The sequence below is a fragment of the Megachile rotundata genome, chromosome 4 (genome assembly GCF_050947335.1).
Source record: "Megachile rotundata isolate GNS110a chromosome 4, iyMegRotu1, whole genome shotgun sequence".
Taxonomy (NCBI): domain Eukaryota; kingdom Metazoa; phylum Arthropoda; class Insecta; order Hymenoptera; family Megachilidae; genus Megachile; species Megachile rotundata.
In genome coordinates this window covers 12,857,302-12,882,568 of record NC_134986.1, presented here as the reverse complement: position 1 = coordinate 12,882,568, position 25,267 = coordinate 12,857,302, and the positions used below count along the sequence as shown (strand labels likewise).

Genomic DNA, 25,267 nt, shown 5'->3' with positions numbered 1-25,267 from the left:
ATTGTACAGTTTGAGAATAAAAAACAATCTTCTTGAAAACTGACAGAATATTAAAATACTTGAAGTTGACCATCTGAACGATCAAATCTGATGAATATTCTTTGTGTGATGTGCGAAAAGTGCAGATGAGGTTGACTGTACAGCTTGAGAACAAAAAACAATCTTCTTGAAAACTGATAAAATATTAAAATACTTGGAGTTTACCATTTGAACGATCAAAACTGATGAATATTCTTTGTATGATATATAAAAAGTGAGGATATGGTTGATTGTACAGCTTGAGAATAAAAAACAATCTTCTCGAAAACTGACAAAACATGAGGAAGTTTAAAGTTTGCCATCTGTCAAACGAAGTTAAAGAACCTAGCAGTGTACAAGAATAAAAAGGCGACCACGGATGTGGTCAATCGTTCAGTGCAGAAACCAAACAGGTCTTTCTTGAAAACTGACAAAACATTAACCTTACCGAATCGAGAACAAAGTCGAAGAATATTCGTAACTTTGCTATATGATAAAAAGATGAACCCGAATGTGAACTGTCCACTTCACGAATGAAAAAGACCCCATATTGAAATCTGACAAAACATCAACCTTGGCGAATCCAGAACGAAGTCAAGAACATTCATCCAGTTAACTCAAAACATTCCTGAAAACTGACAAAGCATCAAAAAGCTCGGAGAATCTCAGCAGATAAAGGTTTCATAATGGAGATAAGGGTTGAAAAGTGTTACGAGCTACGAGAAACGCGAACAATTCGCGAGGGTAGATGGAAAGATTCCAGGAAATCCCGGCAAAAGTTGCACGTGGTGCAAGGTGGAAGGGGTAGGTGGCTTCCCGCGGGACACTTACATAAATACGAAGAGGTAGGTAAAGCGTCGACGGGCCAGCAAGATTCTATCTACGTTTACCCAACACGCCCGCTAAGTCTTCTAGCGGACTTTATCCGCTCGGATCTGCGCTCGCGAGTCTCTGTTTCTGCCTCCGCTTATCCGCCCCTATCTCTCCTCTCTCTTCGTGGTCGCTCGCGTACGAGAAGTCGGACGGGCAGCTCTAGAAAGGCGGCATCTAAATTGGTTCAGATCACCGTCCGCTGATTGCGTCCGCCTAGACCAATGGGAAAAAGAGAGACAGCTCGAAAAAGTCCACAACGTGCACACGGTTTTTCCCTCTGTCCATGAATCCTCGTGCTGAGAATTCTTTCGAGTGCAACCATATTTCACTCTTTGTCTTTTTTATGGCGCTGTGCTATTTTATGATCCGTACTGGTTAACCCCTTGTGTTATTTCACAAAAATTTTCAGGTTGTATGGATACATTCACAATTGTTAAATTATAGAATCTTTAAACCTTTGGATTATTTTGACGAGTCTGACGCACTCGTACTTCGGCCGTGATCAATTTTACTCGGATTTTTAATACACTTCAATTTGGAGTTCAAGTCCAATTGTAATTTGCATAGTCAAAGATTGCATAATAACATATTGACATAACATTTTTCATTTTTCTTGTCCATTTTAATATTGTAGCTGTAATTAGTTCTGACTGACGCACCAAACAAGTAAATCATAAGGGGTTAAGCTTTTATACTGGAAAATTGTTCAGACTACGAATCCTAAAATTTTTAAGCTTTTATGTTTTGTGAATGATCAAATTTTCAAGTCTTTAGATTCTGAAATTTTTAAATAGTGAAATTGAACTTCGAATCCTCGGGTTTCAAATTATGAGATCTTCAAGATCTTAGGTCATGAATTTACATATCCCAAATTCTTGTATTTGCTAATTTCTATATCATCAAATCCCCAAGTGCTCAAACTTCTATATCATCAAATTCCCAAATGTCCAAACTTCTACACCCTCAAATTTCCAAGTGTCCAAACTTCTCTATACCCAAATTCCCGAAACTTCTACATCCCCAAATTCTCAAATGTCCAAACTTCTGCATCCCCAAATGCTCAAGTGTCCAAACTTCTACATCCCCCAATTCCCAAGTGTCCAAACTTGTACATCTCCAAATTTCCGAGTGTTCAAATTTCTACCTCCCCAAATTTCCAAGTGTCCAAATTTCTACCTCCCCAAATTCCCAAGTGTCTAAACTTCTACATCCCCCCATTCCCAAGTGTTCAAATTTCTACCTCTCCAAATTTCCAAGTGTTCAAATTTCTACCTCCCCAAATTTCCAAGTGTTCAAATTTTTACCTCCCCAAATTTCCAAGTGTCCAAATTTCTACCTCCCCAAATTCCCAAGTGTCTAAACTTCTACATCCCCCCATTCCCAAATGTCCAAACTTCAACAACCCCAAATTCGCAAGTGTCCAAACTTTTACATCCCCAAATTCCCAAATATCCAAACTCCTACATCCCCAAATTTTCCAAATGTCCAAACTTCCATCCCCAAATTGCTAAAATTTCAACCCACAAAACTGATACTCTTCTGTCCCCCGCCGTTCAACCCCCAGCATCGAATCATCAGCATTTCAATTTATGCAACTTCCCCGACGGGATATTTCTTGGCACGATCCTATAACGGAAGAAGGATGGAAGAGAAAGAGAATCGAGTCGCGAAATCGATCAAGAGACCGGTTCGATTCTCGGACAATAAATGCTCGCGTCTCCTTTCTCCGGAGGGTGCCGTCATTCTTGACAGTCGCCCTCAGCCTTCTTCTCTTCGACAGTGCGGGTCCTCTTTGTCCGAACCGATCGTTTCTTGGATCAGTCGATGAAGAAACAAAAGCATAATTTATAATAAAGGGAAAAGAAGGGGTAATGGACTGGCACAACCGTGGCAGCGTCTCGAACAGGAAGGGATATGTCAATCGAGCTTCCTTGACCGATGAGAATAATATCGGTATTGTTCTGATAAATTATTCGTGAGGGTATACTATCGACGATATTCTGCTGCGTGTATGCGATATGTCAGATTGACAAGAGCAATAGGACTCTGTTGGAGACTTTTCTGATTGATTGTAGTGTATTAAAAATTGTGATATGTTAAAGATATTTACTTATGGGTTTTGTTATAATAGGTAGTGTTAATTAGTTTTCTTATGATACGTAAGAAGTTACATAAGAAATATCTTTTCAGAGTCTATTACTTATTGTCTCCGAGTAAATATTCTAGCTCACACACTGATTATCATGTCATTCAATTGTTCCCGAATTCCCACAAAAAAGTATTCTTCACCAAATAACATCTAGTCAGGAATCGTTCAATTAATCATAGACACTCGACAAAAATAAATACGAAAACACCGTGATCATTAAAATCCTAGAAAAATAGCTAAGAGTCGAATAATTACAATTCACATGCCCAACGATAAATAATCGCAAGAAGCATCAACAGAAGCTGAAGAGCGACAACGAAGCCCCATTCGTCTTCCTCTCGCAAAAAATCCATGAATTGAGATAACAAAGAAGGAGGAACACGGTCTGTCTGCAATCGGCGCAATTGTGCGATAACTATGCTGATTCTTCGTTGAAGATTTTCTACGTGCAGTCTAGTAGCTCGCAGAAGCGAGCAGAGGCTGAAGAAAGGAAAGCAGAAGGGGGAAGTCGAATAAGGGCTAACAGAATACCGCCGGCCATTGTCCAGCGTGGACAATGCAAGGCTGCTGGATTATGCTACACGCAATCTACATCTTCAGTAATGTATCATAGACGCGCGTGTTATGCGCCCTGAAGACGAGGAGCTTCTCGCGAGCGTGTTTGTATAACGCTCGACGGCGTTATAAGGCTCGCTTTATTCTTACTCCTCAACGGAATATTGAGATATCTGCTGCGCTCGCTTCTTCTATGAAAACATTGATGCTGAACGAATCAGTAATGGAAATTATGCAGAGACCAATTGTTCAATGTTTGATAAATGAGTGACTGAATGACTTTTTCTATAAAGTTTTAATTTCATGATTTAAAGGAAGTTTTGGATTTTTGAGATTAGGGACTTGTGCAAGTAGAAATGTGGGAACGTAGGAAACTGTGAATGTATGCTTTTAGGAATGTAGGAAATAGAAATGTAGAAATCGAGGAATCTAGGTACTTAGGAATGTATGAGTCCAGGAATCTGAGAACCTAGGAATCTAGGAATCTCTGAATGGAGTTTTTGCGAATGTAGGAATTTGTTAATCAAAGAATCTAGAAATCTAAAAATCTAAAAATCAAAAACACTAGAAATCTCAAAATTTAGAAATCAGAAAACCTAGAAATCTAAAAATCTCCAAATCCCCAAATCTAAAAATCTAAAAATCTAAAAATCTAAAAATCTAAAAATCTAAAAATCTCCAAATCTCCTAATCTAAAAATCTAAAAATCTCCAAATCTCTAAACCTCCAACCTCCAAATCTACAAATCTCCAAACCTCCAAACCTCCAAACCTCCAAATCTAAAAATCCCCAAATGTCCAAATTTCCAAATCTCCAAATCTCCAAATCTCCAAATCCCCAAATCTCCAAATCTAAAAATCCCCAAATGTCCAAATTTCCAAACCTCCAAATCTCCAAATCCCCAAATCTCAAAATCCCTAAACCTAAAAATCTAGGCACCTTGAAAGCTATCAGATATCTCTTATGAACCTAAGTATTAAAAAAAAAACAGTGAAAATTAGCGAACCCCTTTTCCCACACCTTCCACATGCACCGTCACGCCTTCCAATTTGCATACAGATATATCGGACACGACCCATGCATAAATGGAAATTTCGTTGAAATTCAATAACGCCCTGCGAAATTTGATATATCAAGTACTATTTCAGCGACAGTTCAGGAAGAGTGCTGGACATAGTAAGTTGCGGATTCCCGTTCCGTGTGAACACCTGGACGTACACCTGAGAAGATGGCGTCGTAGATAACATTGTTTCGCCTTTTGTTGGACCGCTGATCGGGACGATCTATGGCAGCTTTCGTGCGATGCCACCTTTATATCATCATTGTGGTCAGGTAGCAACTATACACATCGGCGAAAGGATGCCTGTGATTCACGTCTGACTTTCATCGATTTAAATGTCTGACGATTCATTCGATGACGATCGAATGTATCGATTAAAACACAATAGCTACTACTCAATTCTGTATTGCTGACTTCGCAAATTGATGACATGTTTCGTGAAATTATTTCAAGAAATGATAAATTGTAAATGAATGTAATCAATGACAATTTTTAGCTGGAGAAAATTTTCTTTCGTATTTTTCAAACTTTAAGATTTTTAGACCTTCATGTTTTTAAATTAATGAATGTCCAGATTCTCACATTGTCGATTATCAAACTTCTAAATTTCCAAATGATGAAAGCCCAGTTCCTGAATTTTCAAGTACTCACATTACAAATTCATCAATTTCTAAGTTCCCAAAGGTCCAATATTTTCATTGTGAAAATTGGAAATTGCAGAACTTAGAACAGTGCTTAGAGTAATTACCTGAAATGGTAAATTGTGGAGTTGGGAATTGTGGAAGTAGGAATTGTAGAATTGGGAATTGGGAATCTTGGAATTGCTAAATGTGGAATTGAGAATTTTGGAACCTGGGAATTGTGGAATTGCTAATCGTGAAATTGAGAATTGTGGAATTAGGAATTGTGAGAATTGGAAATAGTGGAATTGGGAATTGTGGGAACTGAGAATTATGAGAATGGGGAATTGTGGAATTGGGAATTGTGAGAACTCGGAATTATGGAATTGGGAGTTGTGAGAACTCGGAATTGTGGAATTGGGAGTTGTGAATACTTGGGAAAAGTGGGTCTTAGGAATTGGGGATTGTGAATTGTAAATTGTGGGTATTGGAAATTGTAGGAATTGAAAATTGTGGAATTCAAACATCAACTTCTAAATTCTGAAAATTCCAAATGGCCAAACGATCAAATCCTTAAATTCTATCAAATGAAATTTCAAAACGACCAAATTCGTAAACGATCAGTCAGGTGATCCAGTAATCGTTTCACGCATCGTGTTTCATCGAATCGTGGTTTTGGCAAAGGATTCGTGATCGCAAAAAACGGATCTCATTACAGCGAGCAATTACAAAGAGCGCTGTAAGATGGCGGTGCACCCGCGCTTGTGCGAAATCCTGAATGCTCGAGTATCCTCTTTCCTCGAACCGCTTAGCGCTATTTAGCGGATCCTTTTACGGGACAGCAGGTCCCGACAAGAAAGGAAATCGTGGCAAACGGGCCGACGACGAAGCCTCGAAACAACAGCAGGAAAAAGAGACGAGTTTCAGAGAGAGACCAAAGAAGAAGAAGAAAACGAAGGTGGAGTACCAAAATGGCGGCACGGTTGGCCAGTCCAGGGACAAGATAAGCCTTTGTGCCCGTACTGGGGGCTCCGGGCAAAAGGATCCCCTTCGTTTCGGTCTCATATTTCGCGAATCTCGCTATCATATTTTACTCGTTGCCCCCTTCCTCCTCTTCACCCTTTTCCTACCTTCCAGGACCCTTTCGGCTCGTCTCTCATTTTTTGCTCGCCAACTTTTCGGGGCCCTTCGAATCTGCTCTACCTTTTCGATCCTCTAACCCCCTTCGTCCCCTTCGATCTCCCCTCGATTGTTCGTCGCTCTAGCTCCATTCCACCTCCCAATATGCGACCATCTTTTTAGTCCTTCTGTATACGAATATTATTGTCCACCCTGTTTTCCAACCAGCTACGGTACTTATTATATTTGCGACCTGGTCCTCTGCGGAGGAATAAATTATGCAAATAACGTCTCGAAGGGGCGAAAGATTCCCGGTTTCGCGGCACACTGTGGACATTTAATGCCAAGCTTTCGGCTACTTTCGGGTAGTTAGGCCACTTTTGGGACGCCATGCGATTCTTATCGCGCGCTCGATTATACGGCTGGAGATTTCGATATGTGGGAATTTCAGCTTCGGTATTTTGGGAGCTCGAGTCAGAATTTTAAGATTGAGGCTTTTGAAAATTTTTAATTATGAACATTTTGGGAATGTGAAGATTCAAAGTCTTAAATCTTTGCATTATAATTCATTTATAGCGCGTCAGGTGCTTCAGAAGTAACTAAACACAGCTACAATACTAAGTCAGACAAAGAAAGGTGAAATAACATATCAATGTGATATACAATCATTGACTATGTAAATGGACTTGAATTCAAACATAAAGTGTGTTAAAAGTTCCAGCAAAATTGATCACAGCCGAAGAATGCGTCACAAGTCAGATTCGTAAAAAAATATCAAAAATTTGAAAATTCTAAAATTAAAAAATGTATAAAATTCCTAACTCTCGTATTTAGGAGAAAGGGACGACAATCTACTTAAAGAAGAAACATTAATTAAAAAATTCGAGGTAGAAAGATGTAATGAAACTTTCGAAAATCCTTTCATAAAGCTGCTGTCAAAGCACGAGCAAATGAGGAATGATAAGTAAGTAATTATTTTCCGCAAGAAACAATCATCGAACATAATTATCCGGCGAGGCTTTACGCCTCGAGAAACCCGGTCAAATGAAATCTGTCAGTTTTTACATAATCAAGCGACGGTTCGTGAAATTTCAGCAGGAGACGAGATCGTCAGGAAGCGAGGGCTCAGCGGGGTTCGGATAAAACAAGACACCAAACGTCGCCGGCGACAATAATTTAATCTTGCTCGCGTCCTCTTTTCTTGGTTGCTTTTCGAAACCGGTTGGACCGTGTCCATCTTCCTCGAGAAATTCGTCTGGCGAGGATCGAAACGGGAGGGAGCGAATCGAGTTAATAAGACGACGAATTAAATTCAGAATCTGGCAGCCGTATACGTAAATGAAACTTCGAAAAAAAAATTGAATGATAACTACGGTAACGGAAAAATATGCGGGAGAAATATGCAGAAAGAATGTCAAGCGCGTAAGAAAATCAAAAAGGCGCTGTCACGTTGAGAAACATTAATCGTGGAAAGTTTTATAGAAAAAAGAATTTAAAGGCTTTCCCGGATCTCCGAGACGGGATGTCAGACGTGTTTCCTTAATTGCTCGACATGTTTCGTCGCTGACCATGCCATTTATCGTGTCGGCGAATATTCGTTAAATGGCGTGCACATCGGGGCGTAACAACGACGTTTGAGGAGGGACATTGGCGTAACTCGCAGACAGGTAATCTTGCAAGATGTGGGTAGAGGCACTATATGAATTTTTGTTGCAGAATTTAAAAATTTTTTAATATCGAAACATTTTTATTCCTCAATTTCTCACAATTCCCAATTCCATAGTAAGCAATTCCAAGATTCCCTATTCCACAATTTCCAACTCCACAATAAGCAATTCCATAATTCCCAATTCCATAGTAAGCAATTCCAAGATTCCCTATTCCATAATTCCTAATTCCACAATAGACAATTCCACGTTTGGCAATTCCAAGATTCCCAATTCCGACAACTCTCAATTCCAAGGTTCCTAATTCCCACAACTCCCAATTCCAGGATTCTCAATTCCCACAACTCCCAATTCCACAATTCCTAATTCCAGAATTCTGAATTCCACAATTCCCAATTCCACATTTAGCAATTCCACAATTCCCAATGTCACAATTCCTAATTCCAGAATTCCGAATTCTCACAATTTTCAAAATTCCACAATTTCCACTTCTCAATTCTCACAATCACCAATCCTCAAGATTCCAAATTTTTGAAATTTCGGATTCCCCAAATTTCCACTTCCAAATACCCAATGCCATTTTCCAAATTGTCCAGAATTTCCAATTACAAGAATTTCCAATGTTTGAAATTTTTAAATCTCAAATTTCCGCATCTCAATATTGAAACTTCAAAATTCCACTATTACCAAAGTATCAAACTCCCAATATTGAATTCCCAATTCTTAACATCTTAATTCTGCATTTTCAATTTCCAAATTTCTTGTAATCCCTTATTTTCAAACTCCTCAAACTTCTAAACTTGAAACGTATAAACCTCAAACCATTCGCTCAAACCCGGTGTCTAAGAACAGTATTATTGATGTTAGGGATTCTAGCTACGCCAATGGGGAGGAGACCGACGGCGACGACGATGTTGCATCGTGGCGCGGCAAAGGTCGCGCGAATTGTAAATCGCGGCCATAAATCGAGACTCCGCGGCGGGAAGAAAGGAAGAAGGGAACGGGGAATAAAGAGACGGGGAAATAACGTTCGAACGGTCGTAATCGATGGCCGGCGTTTCGAACTCGATTCGCGTTCGATCTTAACGCTCTATTTGTTGCGAGAGAACGCTTGCGAGAACGTTCTGTTCTTGTGCCAAGGGACGAGGCACGGGAATGGTAATTCTACGGGGTGATTTGAATGGTATACCATAGAACTCTGCGCGAGGAATTGTATCGTGGAATTGTGCTGCCCCAGGGATATCGTGATGTTACTAAATGGGAGTAGGTGAGCTTCAACGACGAACGCTGTCGAAACGTTTGAATTATTGAAATCGAAACTGTTCGAAACTGGTTTCCCTCTGCAATTTGCTAAATGCGAGTCTTGCGATGCACCTCAATTTCGGTCATCATTCATTTTACATGTAGTCGAATATTATAATCATATCTGTTTATAATCAAACGACTTCGACTGAGTTTTTACTGAAAACAAGTTCATTTAACTTGCATCACATATGGTGTCTCACATGTGAAAATTTCACACATGAAATATGTTTCCAAAAATCACTATGTGGAATGATAAAGTATACCATTTATCTCAAATTTTTATTGACTTCGACTGATTTTTTACTGAAAACATGTTCATTTAATTTGCATCACATATGGTGTCTCACATGTGAAAATTTCACACATGAAATATGTTTCCAAAAATCACTATGTGGAATGATAAAGTATACCATTTATCTCAAATTTTTATTGACTTCGACTGATTTTTTACTGAAAACATGTTCATTTAATTTGCATCACATATGGTGTCTCACATGTAAAAATTTCACACATGATATATGTTTTCAAAAATCGCTATGCGGAATGATAAAGTATATCATTTATTTCAAATTCTTATTCACTTCGACTAATTTCTTACTGAAAACATGTTCATTTAACTTGCATCACATATGGTGTCTCACATGTGAAAATTTCACACATAACATATGTTTTCAAAAATCGCTATGTGGAAATATAATGTATATCATTTATTTCAAATTCATATTGGGACACATTAAGTGCAAAATAATTTTCCCCCTTTAACAATCCTATAATGATACTTAAATTTCATACTCAAATTCATCAAGTGTTATTTGCACCATCAAAAATGGATTTATGTCAATAATTTCCTGCACCATCGAGCAAGATCCGTGCCATGAGAATCTGCGAAGGTTTCCAAGGCGTTTACGCGATTCCCAGCGATATCGAGCGTGCTCGCTCATTCTCCGATTATATCGGTTATCGATCGGCAGAATCTCGGATTGGAGGCTCTATGCTAGGCCCTTAGAAGGCCGGTTAGTGAGGAAGACGGGCGTACGCCGTGTCAAACAATTAAGGTTGACTTACGCGTCTCGAACCGCGTTAAAAGAGGGAACGAGTTACTGGCTGACATCCTTCCGCGGCTGCTGCCATCAGATAATGCAAACCGTGGCCCTGTCATCTCCGAGGAATTTACCGACGACACCGCAACACCGGCCAGAAGTTACCGGAGAACTCGCGAGTTCCTTGCTATCGTACACGTGGGATCTTGATTTCGCTGCGCTCGCGAAGCGTGGCGAGTTCGCGCCAACCGCTAGCTTTTCCGCGAAAACGCGATCGGAACTTTGATCGCGAGAGATGTTGGAGAAGGAAATTCGAGATCGGTTGGTGATTAAGGTTTCAAAAGGAATTGAGCGATTTGAGTAATTTCTGAACTCCTAATTTACCAAATTCTCAATTTTCCAAATTCCGTCATTTCTAAATTTCTAATCTCCCAAATTTCTGTTTTTCCAAATTCCAAATTCTCCCAATTCCAAACACCACAAATTCCAAATTTCCCAAATTTCGAATTCTTCCAATTCCAAATTTCTCAAATTCCAAATTCCCCAAATTCCACATTTTCTAAATTCCAAATTCTCCCAATTCCAAACTCCCCAAATTCCAAATTTCCCAAATTTCAAATTCTTCCAATTCCAAATTTCTCAAATTCCGAATTCCCCAAATTCCACATTTCCTAAATTCCAAATTTTCCCAATTCCAAATTCCCCAAATTCCAAATTCCCCAAATTCCAAATTCCCCAATTTCTACATTTCCCAAATTCCAAATTTCCCAAATTACAAATTCTCCAAATTCCCCAAATTCCAAATTCCCCAAATTCCAAATTCCCCAAATTCCAAATTCCCCAAATTCCAAATTCCCCAAATTCCAAATTCCCCAAATTCCAAATTCCCCAATTTCTACATTTCCCAAATTCCAAATTTCCCAAATTTAAAATTTTCCAAATTCCAAAATTCCAATATTTGAAAATCCTACTCCCTAAAATTCCCCAAATCTCCAATTCTCCAAACATCTCAACAAAAGTCACTATTCACAACTATTCGTGTTACAACTACGCTCGCGATAATTATGAACGATATTTCCGTTCAAAGATGTCGATTTCGAAAAATAGAAAAAGCTAACTCACCAGGCATGCAGACACACCGGAACGTCCCAGGATCATCGAGACAGGAACCATCGTTCTGACAAGGGTGGGATTCGCACTCGTTCACGTTCGTTTCGCATCTGGGTCCAGTGAATCCTTGTGTGCAATTACATGCGAACGAACCGGGTGTGTTCACACAGATACCGTCGTGTTCGCATGGGGATCCTGAAAAATGCAACAATAAATCGTCAGATTATAAATATTATATAGCCTTTAAACTGCAATTCAAAATATGTATTCAGCTTGTTTAAATTTGATATCACTTTAAACATTGTTAAAATGGGGATTTAGACATTCTTTTCAATTTTATTTAAATCGTACTCATTGGTAGATAGATGATGTATTTGGATAGTAAACTTTCTCGAGAGTGTATTCATTTTTTGGTATGAATAAAGCGGACTTAGTTTGAGACAGTGAGATCGACAGTGAGTTACATTAAGGTGGAGTAGTAATGTAAATAGTAAAAATGATGTACTAGAGATGCATATAGGGTAAATGATGTAATTTATAGTATATGTATAAGTATAGAATAAGTATATACAGTGTATACAGTATAGTATAAGAATGACTAACAATAGCAGCAAGTGTGCTACAGTAATAAGAATATTAATAGCAGGTATAATAATCTGAATACAATGAAACATGTAGTCTTCTACCCCCTCAAAACCTTTCAATTTTCACTATCCTTCATCCACATTAAATTCCGTATTCTTCCTTCACTTTATGAATTATAACATCTAACAAATTCGCAACCAAATAAAATATCTAATAAAAATGTCTCCACCATCGAAAATCATAAAAATTCCACCAACGTCCTTTCACCCACAACCATTCGAACTTTTTCGGCCCAAAGTCAAGAAGTCTACCATTGTTTGCTAAAAACTGATCAGATACAGCAGAACAAGCAGAAAATAGCGGAGACCCGATCTCCGCTTAGCCAGGAAGAAAGCCCCTTTAGAGCGGTCGTGCAAGGATCGATAATTAAAACAGCCGCAAACCGGTGAACACGTGGTGCATAATAATTAATAGCCATGCTCTAGTCGAAGTGCAGCATGCAGGTGCATCCCCCGTGGGATGCGACACATGCACGATAGTGAGCCTTAATTGGCCAACTTAGCCGCGCTTTTTAGAGGAGTCGCCATTAGGGGAAGAAGAGAAGTTGAACAGACACGACGACCATAAGAAGGAAGCTGCAGTACAGATTCCAGGGGTACCGTGTGCCAACATCCCTGGACAAGAATCCATTTCATGGGCACCGTTTTCGCGGAGTTACGCTAATTGCAATAAGATAATTACGGCTGTCAGCTGTCAGATGCTCGGGGAACGAACGGTTCATTAGGGATCGTATAGGTATGGATTTTCAGAGGTTTTGGGGTTTGAAGGTGAGTTGCACTTTTGGGGATTTGGAGATTTGGAAATTTGGAAGTTTGGGAATTTGGGGATTTGGAGATTTGGAAATTTAGAAGTTTGGGAATTTCAGGTAGTGCAATTTTGGGAACTTGGAGGATTCTGGGATTTGACATTTGGGAAGCTGAGGACTTAGGAATTTGGAGATTTGGAAATTGGGGGATTTAGGGATTTGGAAATTTGTGAATTGGGGGACTTAGGGATTTGGACATTTGTGAATTAGGGGATTTAGGGATTTGGACATTTGTGAATTAGGGGATTTAGGGATTTGGACATTTGTGAATTGGGGGATTTAGGGATTTAGTGATTTGGGAATGGGATGATTTAGAGATTTGGACATTTGGGGAATAGGGGATTTGGAGACATTGGTATCGGGAGGTTTAAGGATTTGGAGATTTGGGAATTTAAGAATTTGGGAGTTTGAGAATTTGGTAATTTGAGGATTTGGTAATTTAAGAATTAGGAAATTTGAGAATTTGGCAATTTGACACTTTGGAGACTTAGAGATTTGGGAATTTGAGAGTTTGGCCATTTAGAAATTTGGTAATTTGAGAATTAGGAAATTTGAGAATTTGGCAATTTGACAACCTGAAGACTTAGAGATTTGGAAATTTGAAAGTTTGGCAATTTGACAATTTCTAAACTTAAGGATTTGGGAATTTGAGAATTTGGCCATTTAAAAATTTGGTAATTTGAGAATTAGGAAATTTAAGGATTTGGACACTCAGTAATATGCAAATGTATAAAATCCAAGAACTTGTAAATAAAAAAGTGTTGAAATCTAATAACTCATGAACCTCAAAATATATAAAAGAAATGATAGAATATATAAATTTGAATATTCTAACAATTCAGAAATCCAACGCCATGACCAAAGGAATCCACTGGCTGTCCATATCTCTGCGTGATCCAACATAGTTAGATTAGAATAGAGGCAAACCAGGTGGTTTTATGCGAATTATATGCTTCGTATAGCGAGTACAGTTTGTTTTTCGTTTCGAGTGCCGATGGGCAAGAGAAAGTGCTTGATGGGGAATGAAAGAATCTTGAAAATCACACGGTGTCGTGTTCCACTCGACCGGCTCTCGTATGAGCTTCTTCCTATTTAGGAATCTTTAATATTCGAGATATTAAAAATGGTTCGTTTATAATCTTTCGTCGTGTCACATAAATATTTTTCTTTATATTAAAAAATTTCGAAAATTCGTGTCGTTTGCTATTAATCATTGTGTATATTCCTGAGCAAAGTATAAAAATTTATAACACGTTATAGGATCTATAAAATGTAAAATGTAAAATGTAGAATGTAAAATGTAAAATATAAAATATAAAATATAAGATATAGAACATGAAATATAAAATATGAAATATAAAATATAAAATATAAAATACAAGATATAAAATACGAAATATAAAATATAAAATATAAAATACAAGATATAAAATATAAAATACAAAATACAAAATATACAATATAAAATATAAGTGTAATGTAAGTTAATGTATAAAGTCTAATACACATAAACTGTTAAAAAACAAAATACATTTTGAAAGAAATAATATAAAAAACCCCTCACATAAATTTGAGTGACCCAACATTTTTTATCGAACATCATCACCTAATTAGGAAGAAAAATAATTCTTCATTATTCGACGTAAATTGCACTAATGAACCAAAAACTTCATATGGACTTGTTACATCTACAGTACAACAGTACTGTACGATGTTATCATTGAAATTACACGGAATCAACATTTACACCTAGTTAATTGTCTGCTGGAATTACATATCTGCCAAGCAGCGAATTCTATGTGATTCAACCAGATTTTTCAAGTAGCACGCCTCTCCCTGCTTTCACTAAAAGTCGAGGAAGTTCACACACCTTCTGTCTACGCATTTGTTGTACATGCAACGCTTCACCAGTGAAAGTTTCTATATACTAGTAATTAGAATGACTGCAGCAAAATAAACTACGTTTCACTGCAATTTCATTAAGTCTGTTGCATGGAGGAGACAATCGTATGTCACCTACTTGTAATAACTTGTTGTGTTGTCTAGTAAACTTGTTTATATGAAACATATTATGTAATCATATTTGTGATTTATGGATGTGTTTGATTAAGTTTATCAATGCCTTTGAGTAAGTCAGAACATTATGGAGAGCTTTGTTAATTTGTATTTTATTTATTGGGAATGAATATTTATATTTGATATATGCAATTGCTAATGAAAGAGATGAAGTGTGTAGCACAATTAATATTATTATGATTTTATTATTATGTTATTAATTTTGCATTGGGGAATATAAAGACACTTGGGAATCTAGAAATTTGTGCACTTGAAAATTTAATAATTTGAGAATTTCGAAATTTGCAAAGGGGACTTGGAAATTTAATAGCTTGAGAATTTGGAAATTTATAAAGAGGAGTTGGAAATTTCATAACTTGAGAAATTTGGAAATGTAGAAATTTAACTTGAGAACTTGGGAATCTACAAATTTGGGGCCTTGGTAATTTAATAGCTTGAGAAATTTGGAAATCTAGAAATTTAACTTGAGAACTTGGAAATCTACAAATTTGGAGCCTTGGTAATTTAATAGCTTGAGAAATTTGGAAATTTAGAAATTTGGGGACTTGGAAATTTAATAGCTTGAGAAATTTGGAAATCTAGAAATTTGACTTGAGAACTTGGAAATCTACTCATTCCAAAATACCAGAACTTAAAAATCTAAAAACTAGAAAATTCGAACCTTTGACAATTCATAAATCTGCCAATATGAATGTTTAAAAAATCCTAAATCCGAAAAGTGTATCTCGACATCCAACACTGGACAATTTGGAAACTCGACATCCAAAAATTGAAACATATGAAATCTGAAATACCTGAAATCTAAAATAACCAAAATCCGAAATATCCAAAATTGAAATATCATATCCAAAGTCCTGCACCGAGTGTCTTGATCTCTTAAAAATCCCAAGGAATGTTGTTCCGTTAGAAACGGAATTCTCTGTTCGCCGCTCAGGGCGACGATTCGACATCGTTCCCCAGCGCACAATGCTAATGTGATCGAAAAACAAGCGGTTCTTCATGACCAACACGAACGCGTATCGTTTCCCAGGACAACGCGCGATTACACCGTAACCGATATTTCGAAAAAATGTTCAAAGAGCGTTCGCTATCGCGATGGCCGTTTCATAAAATATAGCGCGCGTGTTCGGTTCTGGCACGTTCGCATACCGGTCTCGTGTAATTCGCCGGAGCACGGTTTTTCCGACCTGGTCAGGTAATTGCTGTCGCCATGCGCGACGTTTGACCGAGCCCTGAAGAAACCGGGTAGAAAAGAGGAGCAAGGGTGCACGCGTGTTTACACGGTAGCAAGAAACGCATTGCTCCGTCGTGTTCGCGATCGAGCAACGTGGATGACGAATCGGTCGGCGAGTTCGAGACGACAAGGTCGAGACGCGATGACAAGAACAGATTATGAAAAAGGTTGCGCGAAGAGTGCTGTTTTGGCTGCCTTTCTTTTTGTAGAATGCATGGAAAGTTTTGTCGCCGTATTTTCAAGCTTGACTTTGTTGATTTGATTTTTTTTAGGTAATTATTAGGTAATTAGTTTTACTTATTTTTAATTCGTAATAATTTTATACGGCAGCCTGGGAAGGAAACAGTGGTAATATGAATGTGATTGGTTGATGAACATAACCTCTTAACCTATAAATTTCTAGGCAGTTATGTCATTCACAGCTTCCTAATTATTTTTACGATGTTAAGACAGCTAAAGAATGTCAACATGTTAGGTACGTTGTCATCACAAATTGTAGGCACAAAGAGGTTAAAAGCAAACTACATATCCACATACGGAAGTATTCTAAAGATGCTCTAGCAAGACAACTAAAGAATGTCAAAATGTTAGGTACGTTTTCATCACAAATTGTAGGAACAAATTGTATCACATTAATACATATTATTATTAGAATTGAACCCCAAAAACAATTCCAGTGAAAATACGAGTCTGTCATATTCCATCTGCAGTGTCCCGTATGTGACACGTAAGATGTTAAAAGCCAACTACATGTCCACATACAGAAGCACCTTATATGCTCTAAGAAGACAACTGTAGAATATTAAAATGTTAGGGTTTTCATCATAAATTGTAGGCACAAATTGTATCACCTTGATGAATATTATCATTAGAATTGCACGCAAAATTCAATTGCAGTCAACATACGAGTCTATCACATTCCAACTGTACCTCACATATGTGACACATACGAGGTTAAAAGCAAACATGTCCACATACGGAAGTATAAAGATCCTCCAAGAGCTCACAAGGTTTTGTTAGCAGTCTGAAGAAATGCAAAGAAGAAGCTTTCGACAAGAAATCGATTAGACCTAGCAAAATTCATATCTGATTTAATCGCTGTCTGCTTTAATACAGAAATTTCTGTACACCATTATCCATAGCTGTTGGATCGCGCTTGATTCCGTAATACAGCCTGCGTCCTCGAATATAATATCGCGGATAATCGATCAATCGTACTCGCTGCAAGGCGTAGTTTGCGAGTTTCGCTGTAGCCGGTAGCGAGATAACTCGTCCCGCGCTTCTTGCGCCGGGTTGCTCTTAAGAGACTTAATCTACCAGAAAATATGCAATCTAGATAATAACAGAGCACAGCCCGGAGCACGAGGTCATTATGGTTGTTATTAAACTTAAAATAACAATTTAACGTTTAATTAGATTCGTGCGCCACCGGAGTGCTCGCATGAGAACTGACCGGACCAGAAGAACCTAAGCCTCCACTTCCGGCAAAAGCTTATTAACAATATTATGTCTGTCCTGCAACGTACTTGAAAAACTTTCTGATCCTCTTTCCGTTTGCTTTTGAATTTAGAGAATACTCGAGTGACTCTTGAAAGTTTGCTCGAGTGGAATTTACTTGAATTGTAAACGTTTTGAAATTGGGAGGGAATGTTTACGTTGCAGAAGTAGTCTGTAGTGCTCTTGCTGTAGTAAGGTTCTAAAATTTGTATACCTTTACATTAAATATGAAAATGTTCATTGGAAAGTAATTTTAAGTTTTTAATCCAATAATATCAAACTGATTAGAAAAATTTATTTGAGGGTTTTGAAGGATTTTTGAAAATTAACTGAAATTTCTTTAATTGAAAATTGGAAATAATTATATGGAAAATAATTATATGTTAAATAAGTACTGTCACATAATTACTTGTCATATAATCACCTGCTAAATAATTGCATGCCATACAATTAGCTGTCAAATACTTGTCCTACAAGTTGAAGATCAATTTAGTTCAACTTTGAGTAACCTAAATTCTCAAATTTTTTAATTTTAATCTTGAAAATTTGTGCGTTCCCTAAATACAGGATACGTCTGTAATCAAGTAACAATAAAATACCCTAATTCCTTCTCTTATAAAACACCTCATGAAACTATCAACTAGCTAACTCTGAAGCTAGCAAAGTCTAAACGTAATGCAATTGAGAAAAATTTTCCATGTCACGTTCCGTCGATAATTTCCAGCGTTAGCCTGGATTCTGAAGGTGCCTACAGGTATGCTGGATCCAGCCAGGTATACGAACTACCTTAGCTCGTATCGGTTTACCATTGTCAGAGCGACGTTGCCGAATTTCGGTGTAACAATGGGTCTTTGTTTAGCCTGCAGGTAGCGAACGGAGCCCCGGTTCCTCTCCATGGAGATCCGGCCGAGTCAACCTCGCCGCGAAAACGAAGAAGAAGGCCCGAATCCTGAGGAACACGGAGCTCCGACACGAAACAACAGGGATTTCGTTACGCGTTTACCACGTTGTTTGCATTGGCACGCAATGAACGAGCTTGCGGAACTCACACGAAGCCCGTTATGTGCCGCACGTAAAGAGCAACTTGATCCACGGACCAATTTCTTCTTTTTTTTTCAAGCCTTTTTCTTCTTTCTGTATTTCGCATGTGCAGACGAAAGAGATTATTCAACAAATTACGTTCTTTCGTACTTGTTCAGCAAGTACTGTGTTAGACTCATTTTTTGAGATTTTCATTCGACGTTGTAGAAATCAAATTTGTTGATTAATTCATCTTCTTGGTTTAAGTTGATGTTCCTTATTGGTTCAAGCACATGTATAGTGTAATATTACGGTCTCTCTTTATTTAGAAATTTATTCAAATATCTTTGGTAGTCTACATTGTTATTAATCTATTTTTGTTTAAGAATGACTGTTTCATTATCGTGTAAGTTTAAAAAAATTTATTCAAAGAATCCATTTCCTGATCTTCAAAGTCCTTACTCATTTATTCATTTCCTTAACGGAGAGAGATTTTTCATAATATTTTTTTTTATGAACATTTTATTTCATGTTTCGTCAGGATTGTTTCGTGGAGAAATACTTTTCACAAACGAACCGCTATTTTATTATATACAGAAAATCAAATACGTTCTATTCAGTTTCTTATGAAAGATGAATTTCTGTTATCTTGTTATCATTGTGCTCCTCGTGAAAGATTACTTTACATTTCCTTTCACGTCATCTAGCTTTCATGTTATCTGATTTTCAGATTATATCGTAATATTGTAAACTACCGCAGCTCTCACGGGATGCCAACAGTACAGTGTGTTAACTCACGATAGAATACCGATTAAATTAAATAGAACGTGAGACAATGAGCGGTATTCAACAAAATGATTCTTTTTAATAACCTTTATAATGTGATAACGTAACTTCGCAACCGCTTATCTTCCTTGTAATCGCAAGAATTATTCAGGAGAATTATGAGAACTTCGATGCACTATAAATATGTAACACAGACGGATCTTCGTTATTGTCGGTATAATTCGCCGGATAATACGTGCAACCGTGATGAGAAATGAACAGAAAGTAACTGCAAACTATCTTTTAAGTTCTGTTAGTTTAAGTTCCGTTCGAAATTTTGCAAAATTTCGGTTTTGAAGAAATTCATTTTGTCAAATTTGTTTTATTAATATTTGCAATATTTCTCTCTTAAATTTAGGTAGTCTACTAGTATTATTTTATGTAATATTGACGTACATAAAATAGCCATGAAACATAATACTGTGGTACTCATTTTACTTTAAAAATATAAGGCTACTATATTAAATTTGCCTGACTGACCACAATATTGAGATATTCATTTTACTTTAAAAGTATAAAGATATATTAAACTTTCTGCTGTGATACTATAACAAAATATATAACACTTAATTTTGGAAATTTGTGATTCAAAGAGTAGGAGTCCAAATCTATTTCCAGTCAGGATTTGTGAAACAAGAATTCCAGTAATAAGTTCTCCAACAAGTAGTTCTGGTGTATCGACATAAAAGTTATGTTACGTACCAAAATGTATGCCAATAGAAGCAAACCCAACCCGCGTGTATAAAAATTTTTATCGAAAATGTATGATTTCATCCATCCACCCACGAGGCTAAAAGTCGGAGAGTTATTAATTCAAGGTAAACTCTGTCAAGAATTATGACGTCTGGACGGTGTCACCTTCGTGGCACAAGAGAATTTCAGGTCCCGGTCGAAAAGATGGCCGAGCATGTAATTCAACACCGAACGACGCGGTTGGCGGTGGTCCTCCGCTGCAAATGGACCGACGTTTTCAAGAATTCCAGCGTAAATATTTATAAGCCGCGGGCACACAGGGAAAAGTCCGGAGAACAGTCTTTCTACTTCGCGATTCAACGATCCCCGCCGGACGAATTGCAAGAAACGAGCCGCGGCGAAATAAGACGAGCTTATCTCGGGACAGGCGTCCCTCTTGGGAACAACGACGAATAAATTAACCCGTTCCCTGAAATTAGTCGACCCGGTGTCCACCGGGGATGGATGATGCTTTTCCTTTGTGGGAATCGCGGTCGAAAAACACGCGACCCGAACGACATGCTCGAATGGAAATGATAGGATTTTCATGAATCACCTTAATCGGCTGAATAAAATTGCAATCAACGGTGAAAGGAGATATTGATGGCATGTTTTGTTTCGGATGCTGTTACTGAGGTTCCCAGACTGGTGAATTTTTATCTGGGTCATTAACTGTACGAACGCAGAGTGCAAATTGTCAACTCGTTTCTTATGTGGAGTATTTTGGGACTGTTGATGTAGCAATGTACACAGGTGCTTTTTCACGGGACATGACTTTTAACTCACGCACTTTCAGCTTAAGATTAAAAATTTCACTTTGAAATACAAATTTCTGGCACATGTCTTTGAAGTAAATTAACGAAGCAATTTTAACATTTCTGGAATTTCGAAAGAAAATAGGAAAAGGGGCCACGAACCGAACCCGAGGAATTCACATGCGATTTAAAGATATTTACCATACAATTTATTCATACCGTTGACTGACAATTTGTTTTGCAGAAGCAGGTAATAGCTCGTTCCGAAACGAAGCCGCGAGCCATCAAGGAGGACGAGGAACAAGAAGAAAATAAAGACGGATAGGAAGAATCGTCCCCAGGGGGAAAGAGGCCCTCTTTGAGTAATGTCTTCCTAATTACAATCCTCGCGTTCGAAGCATGACACACGGGTACTGTCTACCGGGCCAAAGGAACGGGTTCTCGAATGGGTCCAGAAAAACTCGGATCCTTCATTCATTATGCGGTCATAAAAAAGTTTAACGGCCGAAATCTGGCGCAGAGTAGTCGACCCAACCTGCAGAAATGCTTTCTCCGTGGAACTATCACGAGGACTATCCGGTAGCCCGTCAATCTTACCGATTGAAAAACACGGTGCTGATCTTCCGAAATAAAAGCACGTGGGTTCAATACTTTGCGGTGTACGTTGCGTGATACTTGCAAATTCATCGTTCAAGGGATGTCAAAGTATAAGAGTCAAAATGTAAGGATGTGCTTTAAGGGACAGGTGGATGTTTGATAATTTCTGGGTAAATGAAGGTGGATAACATTTCATATTGGACTTTGAGTATTGATGATGTCTTTCTGAGATGTTAGGAGGATCAGAGATTGAAATGAATTTTCATGGAAGATGGGTAAAAGGTGTCCATCAAGTTGTAAACATTCATGTTTAGATTAAAATTAAATGTATTCTCATAGCAAAAGATCCTAGTGTCTCATAAGAATCTATGTGTCCCACACGAACCCTACTTCCTATTTGATCCCACATCTTCCACTCTAACTTCAAAGCACATGTAACGAGCCATTTGCAAAAATACCTTCGCAAAAACAGTGGGTAGAAATTCACCGTTGGTTTTCCCGTAGGTTCAGAAGTAACCGGGTAAGTAATTAACCTGTAGACAGGCAGTAGTCGCGGTTTAATTAATAGTCCGTCGACGAATCGAGGCCCAGCGAGGCCCACACACCTCGAAGCTTTTATCTCGCCGCATTATCGGCCGGAATTCGATTTATGACGTACGAGGAACATAACAGTGTCGATCGTTGACGTGGAAATAAATAGAGTGGCCGTGCTCGATCACCCGTGAACCGGGAAAAATGGTAATGGCTACGGGGTAAGGTAACAAGACGATTCACCGTTAACGCAAAACGAAATCGATGCTGTTTCTCGCTACGTTACCGACTCATTTTTTGTCCTCCGTTCTGTTTTAATATTAGCGGTTTGCTTTTTACCACGGTCGTAATAGAACTGGATAGAAATAGCGTTTAACGTTTTTATAAGGTGCACCATTCTTTCAACAGGATATGCCTGCAACAGTTTCTTCGGGTTGCGTGTTACTTGTATCCTGTACAGATTAATACTTCGGTATCGTCGGTCAGTTTATTTCTTTTGATAGACTGGATTGACGCTGTTGCAAGTTTTATTGGGTCTAGGTGGTTCAGGTGGTTTTAGCTTGAACTTTTATGAAATTCTAAAAATTTTAATCTTATGGTACTTGTTTGATTATTTCAGTAAAATAGTGTTGGTATCTGGGTGACGTATCCACATCCAAATTCTGAGAAATTCACATCTGCGTGTAGATCGATTTGTACAATTGCAACAAATATTTGCTTGAACTTCCTCAGATTTTTCGTTCTTATACTTCACTACTAATGACCAACACTGACATGAGACACTCTCTGCAAGCTTTCCTCAGATTTTCGTAGGATTTACTCAGAAACTGTACTCATAAAAGGCTTATTTCAAATATGTAGCCTGATATTTTTATCCGAGTTGGATCATTAGGTGCATCCAACAACAGCATGAAATAAAGTCTAACGAAGTCCAACAAAGTAAAATCAGCGAACAAGAGGCTCGAACGAAGATCGTTTCAGCCTCGTTTAGAAAAGGAAACCGTGAACCATATAAAGAAGGCGAAGAGGAAGAATAAGGAGAAGCAGTTGAAAATGCATCTAAGTAAATCCCTTTCATTCGTTGGGTCTGATAATAAATACGCACCGCCTGCCGTAGGTGAACGCACCGGTTAATACGTTTCGTTCCAGACAAAGACACTTCATTAATAATCGGAAACTCTCCTTTTGTAACCGTACGTGTTCGCTGGTCCCCTCTTTGAGGCTTGCTTTCTCGCATTAGCGAGTCGCGTTAATCAACCGGCACCGAGGATTAATTGGATTTCGGGGGTGAACGCGTTAACAATCTTGCTCGTTTGGAGGGACACTTTACTCGCTATCATTACACTCTTGTTTCGATGCATTAATAACGCCAACTAATTAAAGCTATTACGATTCGAATGAGATATTTCAGCATGATTGGTCGAGCTTATCTTTTTATACAATCATGAACCTTGGATTCTTCAGATCCAAGGCTGTTTCGAAACCAAAATTTGTTGCGAAACTACATTTGTTCAATTATGAACTTTTTTATGTGTTTATTGATCTTTTAAGTAAATTTATAATGTTTATTATTTAGTTTAAGTTAGGTAAACATCTTTGACTTGCTTAAAAAGTTTCATGATTCAAGGTTTAAATAAAGTTTGAATATATGTTTGTGTTTAAAAATTGTGATTAAAAAATTATCCAAGGTTTGCAATTATAAAATGATTCTTAAGGAAGGTGGCTAAATGAAATGGTTCCGAGACAACTGTCGATCGATGGATATCGGTCGTTTGAAACACACATCCTCGACAGACCATCAATTATACCCGGAATTATTAATAATGGTAGCTGTCCTAACAGAGGGACTGGCACCCTTCTAATCGCGAGCTGCGCATCGCAAAATACGATGCGGACGAGAGGGAGAAAGCTTTTACGAATGACAAGTTTGCCTCGCAGCATACGAAAGGGAAATAAGAGAAAGAAAGGAAACGGAGTCCTCGAAGGATACTTATTAAGGTGCACTGCACCCTACAGGTGTTCGCGTGGAATGCTTTGAGAACGAGATCGCGAACGAGCCGAGATATGTATGTTTCAAAAGAACCTGCGTGCTCTTCGATATCTTTCTTCTTTCTTGCTTTCGAGAATTTGCTCAGGAATTTTTATTCAAAACGCTATTTGAATTTTTATTCGCTAATCTCTATGATTGCAAGATTAGTAATGGTTTGAAGATGCTGCAATATTTAACATTTTTTTTTCTTTTATTTTTTATTTTTATATTTTGTATAAATTCTTCGAGCGAATTTATTTTTCATTTTTTTTGTTATTTTCATTCTTTTATATTTCTTATAAAGAATTCTTATTGATACCTGTTGACTCTGATTCTTTTATATTTCTTCTTATTACATTATTTATTTATTTTTGACTTAAAAGACGTAGCACAGAGATTAAATATTAATCAACCTAATTTTCATAACAAAAATGTTTAATGAATATTTCGCGATTATTTACCCTCGTCAAAAATTGACAACTAGCAGCTTTTTTAAACAATATAAGTTTGATTAAAGCAAAAAAGAATCAGTGGCGTAATATTCATCGAAATGAACGTTTTCTCCAGACGTCAAAAGTCAATGATTTATTTTGAGACTCGCACATCGTGTATCAAACTTAACGAGATATTGTGCCGCTCGGACGATCTTTTTAATCTCGATCTTTATTCGACTAATCGAAAGGGGTCAAGAATATTCGGCTGTCTGATCAAGATCATTGAAACTCCATTTCAAACTTTCAACGATGTTAACACTTTGATATCATTAAAAAATCATAGAAAATCTTTTCAGTTAAAAATTTTACCGTTACTACTTATCAATGTTTACAATATTTTTCTTTTTATTGAACAAGCTTTTACAATTTGGGAAATTCTCGTTGGAGTAAGTGGTAGATCTGTATAATAAATCGTACAAATCAGACTTGTGGATTTATGTGACACAACACTGAGTATTATTTGACTGTTAGGAAATAAACATTTAAGAATGTGAAATAATGAAATGCAAAT

General features: G+C 37.7%; 1 protein-coding gene across 3 annotated transcripts in view; it reads right to left on the bottom strand.

Annotated features, from left to right (window-relative positions):
* Positions 1 to 25,267, bottom strand: part of N (neurogenic locus Notch protein) — a 282,796-nt gene that overhangs the window by 73,610 nt on the left and 183,919 nt on the right. For all 3 annotated transcript variants that reach the window (XM_012289665.2, XM_076531387.1, XM_012289668.2), the window contains one exon: positions 11,529 to 11,711. In XM_012289665.2, coding sequence (XP_012145055.1) covers positions 11,529 to 11,711 — 183 coding nt within the window. The remainder of the gene's footprint in view (positions 1 to 11,528; positions 11,712 to 25,267) is intronic.